The 13,583-nt window shown below is 34.8% G+C and overlaps 1 protein-coding gene across 3 annotated transcripts in view; it reads left to right on the top strand.

The window, feature by feature from the left end:
- The window catches only part of CDH12 (cadherin 12), a 1,137,115-nt gene extending 1,131,856 nt beyond the window's left edge, over positions 1 to 5,259 (top strand). For 2 of the 3 annotated variants that reach the window (XM_024246642.2, XM_054555034.2), the window contains exons 14-15: positions 17 to 268; positions 3,695 to 5,252. In XM_024246642.2, coding sequence (XP_024102410.1) covers positions 17 to 268; positions 3,695 to 4,194 — 752 coding nt within the window. In that variant the 3' untranslated portion in view covers positions 4,195 to 5,252. 3 annotated transcript variants of the gene reach the window in all.
- Positions 5,260 to 13,583: the final 8,324 nt, after the last annotated feature.

Genomic DNA, 13,583 nt, shown 5'->3' with positions numbered 1-13,583 from the left:
ATGTCATGTTTTGTAGACAACACAGCTGGGATTGAAACCCGAAGAAATGGATACAGCCGCAGGCAGCAAGAGTTGTATTTCCTCCCTGTTATAATAGAAGACAGCAGCTACCCTGTCCAGAGCAGCACAAACACAATGACTATTCGAGTCTGTAGATGTGACTCTGATGGCACCATCCTGTCTTGTAATGTGGAAGCAATTTTTCTACCTGTAGGACTTAGCACTGGGGCATTGATTGCTATTCTACTATGCATTGTTATACTCTTAGGTTGGTTTCAATATTAGTCATTGTTAATTTTTTCTCACTCTCTCTCTCTTTCTTTTTTCCCCCTCTCTCCTCTATCTCTCTCCTCAATTTATCATGTAGACAAGTTTTTATTTACTGACATGTCATACATAGCTAGAAGATAATCTACGTGTATTGAATTAAATTGTTATTAATGCTATTTTTCTATTTCATACTTCCTGGATATATATTATTGGGGATAAATAAATAACATCATCAAATAAACACCAAAAATATGTTCAAGACCTAAGAGATTTTCTAGTAATAATAGTTTGTGACCCTTGTCACAATGAAATCCTCTTTAATAAATATCCGTTTACAACAACTTCTCAATTTGTTTTACATCCTAGTAATTGCTGCTAGTAAGAGATTATGTCAACTTTTACATCTCTTTTGTATCTTTTACATCCTAGTAATTGCATCCTAGTAAGAGATTATGTCATCTTTTAAAAAATATACTTGATGAACAATGGTTCTCAAATTCCAGTTCAATAAAGAAAGGAAGATAAAAGAGAGAACAGAAAGAAACAGAATGTAAAGTAATCCTCAAATTTGTCTTTTCTGTTTAAACTGCCATCCATAAGTAATTCTTCCACTTTCTTGCATCCCCTTACATCAAAATTCTAACCATTCCCACTACAACAGAACAGACTAAAATATCTGGAAACACTCCAAAGCAAAATGATTGAAGTAAATGTATTCTATAATATCTCTGTGAGAGTAAATATAAACCTATTAGGAGGTTCCCTCTTCATGAACTCTGTTCAGCTTCTCCATTCATTAATTCATTGCCAGATTGACAAAAGTAGAGAGAGATTTTCTATTACGCCCCATTCCTTTAAAATCAAATGACAACAGATATACAATTGGGTATTGTGGAATCAAATTATGTATGCATATTTACTGTTTAACCAAAAATAATCTGACAAATATGGACACCTGACTTTATCTCTAGGAAAGAAAAAAATAATAATTAGTAAGATGTAAGGCACAGAGTAACGTGTTATATGGTAGCTTGTGGAGAGCACTCCCTGAGTCAGAAGCTCATGCTGACGTAGAAGGTGAAATTCTAGTCCAATTGGCATGCTGTAGATATTAATTCCACATGAGAAACTTTGGTGTGCAGAACAAACTATTCTTTATATCCTTATAATTCATAATAAATTATCCCTGGCATCTTTTGTGTTAATATAAACCTTAAGGACACATTCCAAGTAATATTTTCACATCTGAAATTTAACAAGATCATTTAAGTGTCTAACATCAAATGAAGTATTTCTCTCTCATATGCCTCTCTTCTCTTGTAGCTGAGTCCTGGAGTATTCCTATATTTTGAAAGTTGTCAGAATCAAAATGGAGTCACTAATGTTAAGAAAACCCTAACAAATAGAGCTGGGGAAGACCATGGAGAGAGGGTTTTTGCCCTTATATGCCTGATAATGAAAAAAGACTGTAAAAATCACAACCCCACACAAAGGCCATCACAACCTTATACAAAATCACTTCTGCCGGAACATCTGCCCAGCAACTGCCTGTCCAATGTTGGACTGGCGTCACCCTTGTTATTAATCTTTGTAGTCAAGGGTAATTATTTAAAACAATTATGTATCCTCCTCGTTTTTTTCTTTGAAAATCTTTGTCTTCCTTTATCTCCTGAACACACACATAGTTTACTATGGCACTCACATTCCCATTGCTATACTCTAGTTTCAAATAAATATATTTTATTTCAGAGAAACTCTTTCTGTTTGTTATTTGGGTCGACAGTATCAACCTAACAAGGCTTGGTATGTTCTGGCCATCATACACTGTAGCAAGTAATCTGCTCAGGTCATCTTTATCATATACTACCACCTGCCACTCATTTATACAAATACTTCCAGACCATCCACAGAGCACCAGCACTATTCTAGGAATTGTGAATTTTTGCTATACAGCAGTCTATATTGACACTCTTTGTCCTGCCATAGGGCCTGCTTAAAAATCCATCTAATCTTTGACCTCCTTGAGCAATCTCACACTCCTTTAGGTCTGCTAGCTTGTTCTCAGCCATTCTCATGTCCTCTGTGGGGTGAGAGGAAGAACAGAAAGTTATGGTGGTTGGGTCCCTTTTAAATGGACCTCAGGCACATCCAGCTAGTTTCTTTCTCAGCCATGGTGATTCTGAACTCATTTTATATATGGGGCTGCTCCATGAGGTCTGCAGTCTCTCACATACTCGGTAGAGGAACAAACAATTGTGTCCTTTGTTCTGAGATTCCATAATCTCTTGGGAGGAGTGCAGGGTGCTAAACATCTCCCAAGTCCCACTGCACAGAAACTCTACCTAGATCTCCTCTCTCCTTCCAACTGGTCCATCTCTAATTTTGGAGGAAGAGAGAATAAACGAAATTTTATCATTATGCATTCTTCTCTACTTTATTATTCTATGACAGGTGTCTTCCAGACTCTGCTATGGTAAATCAAACACACATTAGCTTTCACCTGTTGACACCACTATGGAGGAGAGGGGTTATTATGACAAGAAAAACTGAGCACTGACGTCGTCATTTGTATCTGTGCCTATTCATGCATAGAAGAAATAAACACCATTGATTTAGTGAGGAGCTTTAAATCAACTAGGAATAAAGAGAGATTTTAATAATAAAAGTACATAAATTAACAATTTTAAAATATTGTTTCATGAAGGTAACCTGAATTCTAGGCACTTGATTTAAAAACTTTCTCAATATGGCAGGACACAGAATTGAAATTAATGCTTTAGTTTGTAAGATTTATAAAACTAAGATCCTTACATCTTCCTTCCTTCCTTCCTTCCTTCCTTCCTTCCTTCCTTCCTTCCTCTACTTCCTTCCTTCCTCTACTTCCTTCCTTCTTTCCTTTCTTCCTTCCTTCCTCTACTTCCTCTACTTCTCTCTTTCTTATTTATTGCCTTTAAAAATAATGGTCACAGTGAAGATTTGGGCTTATCGCATAAGAAACAAAAATTTCTAATTTAAAATTAGGAATTGTTCCAATTGGGAAGTTAGCAATGAATGATAGACTTATTTAAGGATGATAATATTCAAGTTTTCTTATACTAATTCTTACAATTTTCTGTATGAGTGGAAGAACTATTATTTCCTTTTTTCTTTTGTTGCAACACACACTTTTACCTGACCCTAAAATACTTTAATATAAAGACATACTTGTTTTATTTTGTGAATAACTTTGCTATGGTTTCTTGTTAGTTACAATTTCAAAATTTAAAGATATGCATGATCCTATTGATGATGGTATGTTTACTATGAAAGTAACAGGAGGTCATTCACAAAACTCAGCCACCCCTAATCATTTTTAATTTTTATGGAGAGACGAAATGACCTATCTGCTTTCTATTCTCAAATTGCAATTTTTTTCTTGTTCCAGCCATAGTTGTACTGTATGTAGCACTGCGAAGGCAGAAGAAAAAAGACACCCTGATGACCTCTAAAGAAGACATCAGAGACAACGTCATCCATTACGATGATGAAGGAGGTGGGGAGGAAGATACCCAGGCTTTCGACATCGGGGCTCTGAGAAACCCAAAAGTGATTGAGGAGAACAAAATTCGCAGGGATATAAAACCAGACTCTCTCTGTTTACCTCGTCAGAGACCACCCGTGGAAGATAACACAGACATAAGGGATTTCATTCATCAAAGGCTACAGGAAAATGATGTGGACCCAACTGCCCCACCTTACGATTCACTGGCCACATATGCCTACGAAGGGAGTGGGTCCGTCGCAGAGTCCCTCAGCTCTATAGACTCTCTCACCACAGAAGCCGACCAGGACTATGACTACCTGACAGACTGGGGACCCCGCTTTAAAGTCTTGGCAGACATGTTTGGCGAAGAAGAGAGTTATAATCCTGATAAAGTCACTTAAGGGAGTCGTGAAGGCTAAAATACAACCGAGAGGGGAGATTTTTAAAAAAAGAAAAAGAAACACAAATATTAATAGAAATCACACACACACACACACACACACACACACAGACTTTCTGGGACGAGATTCCTTTGATTACCTGGTTTCTAGTAAGTTGTTAAATTAATCATGTTGTCAGTTTTGGTTTATTCTGCCAACACGAGATACATCCTATAATGTGTACTTGCTTTGTTTTGTTGTTTTGTTTTTTCACAATCACACAGAGACAAGCTCAGGCCTATTCAATACAATCTACTGACATGACAACCTAGAACGAAGATAGCTATGTGGCATCATGGTGGAAGAGTGTTAGATTTTTCTTAATTCCACTAAAGTGCCTATTGAAACTCTTATCATTTAAAGTGGTGTACAGTACACTCTGCTGTGATGGTATTGCAGGATTCAGAGATAAAGAGGACATAAAACAAAGATACTGTCTTTATGTCAAGAAGCAATAGCGACACTCTGACTCTCCTCATTCCTTTTGAGAACAAAAGAAGAACACTTTCTGATCTCCATCTTCTTCTAATTCAAAAGGTTTTCTTTTTCTTTTTTAAACTGTATGCTAAAACATATTTGTTTATCCTATCCTTTCAGAAAATTGAAATATATATGAAAATATCAAGTTCAATATGTAAGTCCCGAATTGTAGAAACGATGTTTGATCTTAACATTAGTTCACATTAAAGCTGTTCATTAAAATGTTACTTTCTTTTCCAAAAAAATTAAATAAAAAAAAAGAAAAGAAAAAATATTCCTCTTTATAAAGAGAGGCCTCAGGACTCAAATTACACATTAAAATAAATATTCATTTTGCTTAATATTGTACTGGTGTGTGGAAAATTGGTTTTAACAGTCACCAGATTCAGCTTTTAGTCACAGATGTAATTTCAAGTTGTGTTTCTATGAAAATTCTTAGAAGAAAAAAGTGCCATTCATTTAAGCATGGAAAGAGAAATTCATTATACAGTTTCTCAGAGTTTCTTACAATCTAGTGATTCTTTGATGAGCAGCAAAAAAAAAAAATACATATCAAATAATAGAGGATGGATTTATAAGATGTCTAAAAATATTTGTTATACGTTATTGAAAAAAATTAAAAATCAGGGACTTAAAAAATTCAAACCAATGACTGAATCCCAAAATGAATGTAAATTCAATTTCAGGCAGCTGATATGCTTACTTTACTTACATGGGCTTCAACTTTGTGAACACCATTATTATATTGGAGCTCATAGTTACCTCTTTGTTCTCTCATCTACAAAAATCTTAATGTAAATTATCCCTTACAAATTCCGTGTAAAGAACTTTCTAATTTGACGCAAATTTCTAAGTAATATTAGATTTTATAAGCGCATTAGTAAACTAAACTCACATACATTGCTTTCAAGTGGATTGCCCACTAGCTTGGAAAACATAAAAAGATGCAAACTAATTATAAAATAATATATTTTATATGACTATGATAACTACTTAAGTGACTACTGTAATATTGACACTATATATAAAAAAAATTAAAGTTGCTTATGGGTCCATCCTGAAGATATGGTCAATATCTAGCCGGGTTTATGAAATACTTATAAATATATTTAATATTTGCAAGGTTTTGAAGCTAAAAATTTACACATGAGAAAAACAGGCAGAAATATAGACAAAACAAGAAAATCACATTCACCCTTATTCATTTATAAATGCATCCTTTAAAATGATCCGACTACACATTATACTGTGGCAATGGGGGCACTTGAATTCGCATTCCCCATTTCTTTGTTGGTATCTCCCAGTTGCATATTCTCATTTTCTCCCTCTCAGGAATGGCTGTTGAACTTGTTTTCTTCCATCCCATCCCAATTTTACCTTTGCCTATCCCAAGAACTGCATTATAATATTGATGTAGTGTGATAATTTATAGTATGTTTGGGAAAGTATTTACATAGCATGTTTTAAAAGCTGGTGATGCCATAACCATCCTGGAGAGAAAAATTAGGACAATTTTGGGATTTGCCTTAGCAACATGATTTGCTATGGAGTGATACGTAACCCCTGAAGAAGCTTACTATGCAAGATTGCTTCTGGTAGACAAAAGGATTCCCATCAGGAATTGCTGCATTTTGCATTTTGCTAGGAAATCTAACTGCCTCTGCATGAGATCATTTAGCAGAAGCAACGGTAGCATGGAGAAAACTTGTGAGGGGTGGGTCATTTCAAACCTCATGGCTGAGATGCTAAACAAAAATATGAAATAGGTAGATCTTATTTTCACCAAACTGTTAAATACTTTTTAGTACATCTGGCTTTTATTTTTGCCACACCACTGCATTCGTTTGCTAGGTCTGCCATAAGAAAATATCACAGACTGAGTGACTTAACCGAAATGTATTTTCTCACAATTCTGGAGGAAAAACATCCAAGATCAAGGTGTTGACAGAGTTGATTTCTCCTGGGAGTCCCTCCTTGGCTTGCCCATGGCCGTCTTCTCTCTGTGTCTTCACATGGTAGTCCCTCTGTGCTTACTCATGTCCTAATTGCTCTTCTTATAAAATACACCAGGCCGGGCGCGGTGCCTGTAATCCCAGCACTTTGGGAGGCCAAGGTAGGTGGATCACCTGAGGTCAGGAGTTCAAGACCAGCCTGGCCAACATGGTGAAACCCTGTCTCTACCAAAAACACAAAAATTAGCTGGGCGTGGTGGCAGGCGCCTGTAATCCCAGCTACTTCAAAGGCTGAGGCAGAGAGAATTGCTTAAAACCCAGGGGGCAGAGGTTGCAGTGAGCTAAGTTGTCACCACTGCACTCCAGCCTGGGCGATAGAGTAAGACGCTCTCTCAGAACAAACAAACAAACAAAAACAAAAAAAGATGCCAGTTATACTGTATTAGGACCCACCCATAATAGCCCTTTTTATCTCGATTACCTCTGTAAAGGCTCTGTCTCCAAATATAATCACATTGTGAGTTACTGGGATTTAGGACTTCAACATATGATTTTTGAAGAGACACAATTCAGCCCATATCAATCACACAGCTGTTCATTGTATTTTCTTTTTTAAAAACTGGCTTGGTTTAAAACACACACAAAAAAACCCAAATATATGGAAAAAATGAATAGAAATGATTTCAGATACAATGGGACACCAGAGGAGAGATATGGGGAAAAGAAGTCTTTGGTGCTCATAAATATAAATATTATGGGATACCTTTTATGCTATGACATCACACTAGGCCTAATATTTCAATACTTATAACATGTTGGGTTCTGTTTTATTTATAATAACAAAATTACTGACCTTCATTTAAGCATTAAGCACTATGAAAATGTTTAGAATTTATATGGGGAATTTTGACTATTAATAATAATTAAACCATAACTTTGTTATTGCTTTGCATGTTTACTTTTATAGAAGTATATATGTATGTATTATATGTAACATATGTGTGTTACTTATATATATATTTTAAATGTTACATTTAATTATTTTCAATGAAGTATTAGATCAAGACATATGAGTGAAACGATGTGATATACTAGAAATAATCTAAAATTACTTTTGTACTAAATTCTCACCAGAAATATGGGGCAAGCCCCTTAGCCTCCCAGTGTTCTGTTTTCTTTGGCAAAATTAATTTGTTGAACTTAGTGTTGTATAAATTTCCTCTAAAATGTCTTGATTCTTAAATTCTAGTTACAATCTTATGAAGTTCACTAAATCATTTAAATATTGACTCTATATAATTATGAGAATCATAGAGAAACTTAAAGCATAATATAAATATTAGGAATCTATGAACTGTTGGATTGCTTATACATTAAAACTCACCACTTCTACAACATAAGAGGAGCCAGACAAACATTTCCTAGGTGCAAATGTCAAAATTCTTCTGCAAGTTTGAAAAGCAGAGGTGTACATATGAAGAGAGAGAAAAAAGTGTTAAAATAATTAGGCCCAGATCTTGAGCCAAACAGGGTAAACAAATGGTAGGAAGAAAAAATTAGAAGGGATGTGCTATTGCCCACAGAAATCCTTGGAAAAGTTTCAGTAACTCTTTTATTAAAAATGGGAATTCCTAAAACCAGATGTCAATACGCAGGCCTTATATTTGAAGTGGCCCCTAAGTTATTACTAGGCCTGAAGAAAGAGTTTATTAAGTGTCAATAAACAGCCTGAGTTTGATTATTAAAGGAAGGGACATGTGTATGTGGTGGTAGGTGTATGTTATTTTCATAAATTACTCCTTCCTTGAAGTTATTTATTTATTTATTTATTTATTTTTGCCTCACCAATCTGTAGTTTGGCTAGGTACATAATTCTCTTTGAATTATGTTTTTTAAATGATTTCCTCAACATTCTGAAAATAGTTTCTCTCATATTTTAGCATCCAACTGAGGTGATGAGATAGCATAGTGACCATGTCATTCTTTTCTATGTGATATGCTTTTTTGCATAATGGTCTTCATATTTTTTTATCCTTATTGTTATAAAATTTCACATGGACGAGTCAAGAGGAGTTTTTCTGATCATTCTCAGGACTTGGTATTCCATGATCCCTTTCAACAGAGAGCTTCAGAACCTTCGGTTCTGAGAGATTTTTCCTGCAATCATTCTTCGATACTTTCCTACCTTGCGTTTTTCTGTTATCTCTGTGGAATTTTGAATCTTTGGTTTTTGGATGTTCTAGGTTTAAGCACTAATTATCTTTTAACTATCACTTTCTGTCTTATACTCTATTTTCGTGGTGATATTTTCCTCTTTGTCTTCTAGTTCTATTGATTTTTTTGTAGTGATTTTTTTTAAAAAATGTTAATTTCAGGAGTATTTTGTTATTCTGTTCTCTGTCTTTTTTAATATTATTTTGCTTTTACTTTTAGATCAGTCTTTTCTTGACTCACTCTGATGATGTTAATTGCAGCTTTTTACATTTTGTAATCCTATTTTTTTTCCTCTGAATTATGTTCTTCAAACACAGCATGGGAAAGGGAGCTATAGACTTCCATTCTACTTTACTCTAGTTCACCCTCATGTCTCATTCCAGTTTACTGCCATATGATATGTCCAAATCCTGACACATCCTAGGATTGTGGTGAGAAGATAAGTTTTCTACTGAGCTGCAACACTGATTCCCTAGTCTGCAAATTTTCTGCCCAGCTTCACCCACTACTGTTCTGTTAGCCTTCCAAACACTTACGCAAAATACTTGTCTGCTAATGGACCTTATGGCATTCTCTTTATTTTTGTGGGGATATACACATATGCACACACATATACAAAAACATGTATATGCACATATACATGACATAGAAATAATATATAGATTTTATAAATATATATTCTTTTATCTTTAAGTTACAATATCATAACTTTTTCTTAGTTTGAAAAGGATATAAAATAAAATACAATCAGTCATAATGACCCAAAATCTGAAAAAGAAACCTGATCATTTTACTTTATATCCATTGTTATAAAAAAAGAGGTTAATTCTAGTGTGTATGTGTATTACACACACACACATACACATACTTATGTATGTATTTACATGTTTATAAGTCCAATTTGCATTGTGGACTGCCACTTAAGCCTTTAGTTATTTATTTTCTTAAAAACCAATTGTCAAGGAATTTTCATAACAATCGATTTTATTTACTAAATTTTTCAAAAGTTCTTAAACTTTATTAGGTTTTAGTTGTATGTCATTTCAATTGTCCCATTTTAAAATAAAAAGAAAAATAGAAGGCAAGAGTGCCCAAACGACTTGGGCAAAACCATGAAATAATGAACTGCTATAGGGTAAAGCCCTTTCCTTAATTGTGAATAATTAAATAACTCATCTCAACTTTCACTCTGATGCTTTTTCCCTTCTTTTTGTAACTTCTACACTATTATTTGTTACACTGTAATGGCAAGGTAAATTAACATGGATCTCTGGGAATTACGGATCATACTACAATATGTTGTTATACTTCCTTATAAAGAAGAAATAACCTAAACATTATTTATTCTTATGTCAATATCTTACTCAAGAAGCAAGAATGAAGGACACAACAGGTTTCCATAGTACAGGTGAGAACTCTATTATACAACTGAAAATATTCATGTCTATATTACCAAGAATTCAATGTATTTGAAGCTATATCACTTTGCACCTCCTTTTAAACATTGACATTTACCATCTCAACACTACCCTGACCTTCACTTAGTTGGACTTTTCAATCTAATTATGTCTAATTTCATTTCTTTTTAGCTTCCCATAGATGTAGCTATACCTTAGCCCACATCATCACTTAAATCTCTAGAATGGAATTTATTTAGTCTCTTCCTATCCATTTTTCTAAGGATATGGTGTTTGCCGTGATTCAAAATTACATGAAACAATCAGTAATTCTTTCTTTCTTTCTTCTCTTCTGCTCTGCTGGGTTTTTGTAAGTAATAGCAATAATAGAGCTACTAATCATTGAGCATATGCTGTGTAGACAATTATGCTACAAGCATTTAAGGCTTACTTGATGAGACACATATTACCATTATATTTATTTTACACACCAGTAAATTAGGCTTGAATAGGTGAAATAACATGTCTGTTTAGTCACAACTGACAAGTGACAGAGCCAGAACACTAACAGAATTATGATATGCACATGCCACCCCTTTACCCATGAGATAACAGCATATTGCACTCTCCTGCCTCACTCCTTTATAACTGTGTAACAACCTGAAATCTGTTTCTTTGAAGTTCACTAATAACTTTATAATTTAAAAACTTCAGTGTTCTTTTCTTTCATCTCCCTGATGTTTCTGTAGAGTTAATCACATGTTCATATCTCATATTCAAGCTTCTTCCACCTTTTTGTTCACACATTTTTTCTTTCCTCTTTTAAGGCTTCATATACCTCTCACACAGCCTACAAAAATAATCCCACAGAGTTCTCCCTTCTGTTCTCATTTCTTTTTTATATCATTGACATTTGGAGGCCTCTTGTTATAATAGCAATTTTCATCTCTGTATAAATACTATTCAAATGATTCTTAAATGTGTATTTATACATTTTCCCTTTCAGTAAGATGACGGAGTTTTAGTTGCACATATTTGCTATCTTCTGAATGCCACCTGGCCAATCTAATCCATTGGTTTTGAATTCATGAGATCCAAGTCTATATCCTCCTTTCTCCAAGTTTAGTATTTCTGTTGTTACTTGGGATCTGAACTATCTCCTGTGCTTGCTCTTTCTCTGTCTCCTCTCCTCTCCTCCCCTCTCTTCTCCTCTCACCTTCCCTCTCCTCTCCTCTCCTCTCCCATCCTTTTCCCTGTTTTGTCAGTTCTATTTCTGATGGGATATTTCTGATCTTCTTTTCCATGCTGTTGTTAAAAAAAACAATGCATTGCTATTCTACTCTTCAAATAACAGTTTAAAACATACACTCTTAAAATTACTAAGATGGTATAGAAAATAACTGTGCATTTCATGCCCAGTTTCCCCTATTAACCACTTCCATTATTATAGTTTGGTTATCATAATTAATATAATTAATGAACCAACATTGATGCCTTGCTAATTACATTCTATACTATTTTACATTTTTTTTTTACCTAATATGCTTTTATTGTTGTTGTTGTCTTAGGATCCTATCCACAATATGCTATTGCCTGTAGTCATCAGGTTTCTTTAGGGTTCTCTTGGCTGTGCTACTTTTGCAGGCTTTCCTCATTTTTAATGGTCTTGAGAGTCTTCAGGATTAGTGGCCAGGTATTTCATAGAATGTCTCTCAATTGGTATTAATATGATTTTTCCCTCTCTTGATTAGACTGGGAGTATGGGTTTTAGGGAAGAAGACCACAGAGGTAAAGTGCCATTCTCATCACATCATATTAGAGGAACATGCTCTCAAAATGACTTATCACTGTTGACGTTCACTTTGATCATCTTGCTGAAATAGTTTGTCAGCTTTCTTCACTATAAATTATTCATTTTTCCCCAACTGCTTACATTTCACTTCCCTGAAGAAAGTCACTTTGCACAGCCCTCACTTAAGTATTGCAAAGTTATGCTTCGTCTCTTGAGGGCAGAGTATCTGCCTAAAATATTGGACTTCATGTGTATGGGAGATGTGTCTATTCTTCATTTATTTATAAGATCACTTATTTATATTAGTATGGACTCATAGATATTTGGTACTTTGGTTTATAAGTCAACACTACTTTATTTTTTCATTTTTTTAGTGTTTATTTTTTTGAGACAATCTGACTCTGCTGCCCAGGCTGGAGTGCAGTGGCACAATCTCAGCTCACTGCAACCTCTGCCTCCTGGGTTCAAGCAATTCTGCTCTCAGCCTCATGAGTAGCTGGGGCTACAGGCACCCACCAACACACCCAACAAATTGTATTTTTAGTAGAGACGGGGTTTCACCATATTGGTCAGGCTGGTCTCAAACTTCCGAACGTAGGTGATTCACCTGCCTCAGCCTCCCAAAGTGCTGTGATTACCAATACCACTTTATTTATAAAGCTATTTCAGTTGGCTCCTGTACCCTTTTTCATATCCCATAACTGATTGATTTTGTTTTTGTTCAGTTTGTCTTAAGCACTATTTTACTTTCTGCTACTGCAAAATTCAAGCTTTTCCTTGAATATTTCCTGCCCAGTTCTAGAATCAGCCATAGTTCTCTAAAAAGCCTTGTTTCTGTTTGCTGGAAAATTGTATGCAAGCCAAGATCTTGATGGTAGGTATGCTTCTTGCTACTAAGGTGTTTGTGTTTCTATGTCCTCTCCAATGATAGAGCAAGAAAATATATGTTTATACCAACTATGCATCTATAATCAATATCCATATATATTTCCATGTGTAACCATCTGTACTTACATTAGGCTAAAATGAGTTAATACTGATGTCCTCCACTCTAATCTATTATTATATAGAAAATTACACATACACTTCTCTCTTGCTTGTATGCTCCCTCCCACTCCAACACTGACAAACCTGCCTCCCATCATCTGCCATTCATTTACTTTTTTGTTCAATCCTAGTATATAGTTGACCCTAGAACAACACAGGGGATAGGAGTACCTATGCCCCACACAGGCAAAAATCCATACAGAACTTTTGCCTCCTCAAAAACTAAACTACTAGGAGCCTACTGTTGACCAGAATCTGATTGATAACAGTCAATTAACACATATTTTGTATGCTGTATTTATTATATACCGTGTCCTTATAATAAAGTAAGCTAGAGAAAAGTCAATGTTATTAAGAAAATTATAAGAAAAAGAAAATATATTTACTATTCATCAAGTGAAAGTGGATCATCCTAAAAGTCTTCATCCTCACCATCCTCACATTGGGTATGATGCAGAGGAGGAGAAG

This window comes from Pongo abelii, chromosome 4 (genome assembly GCF_028885655.2).
Source record: "Pongo abelii isolate AG06213 chromosome 4, NHGRI_mPonAbe1-v2.0_pri, whole genome shotgun sequence".
NCBI lineage: Eukaryota > Metazoa > Chordata > Mammalia > Primates > Hominidae > Pongo > Pongo abelii.
The sequence above is the reverse complement of the archived record's forward strand: the minus strand, read 5'-3'. Positions and strand labels throughout refer to the sequence as shown.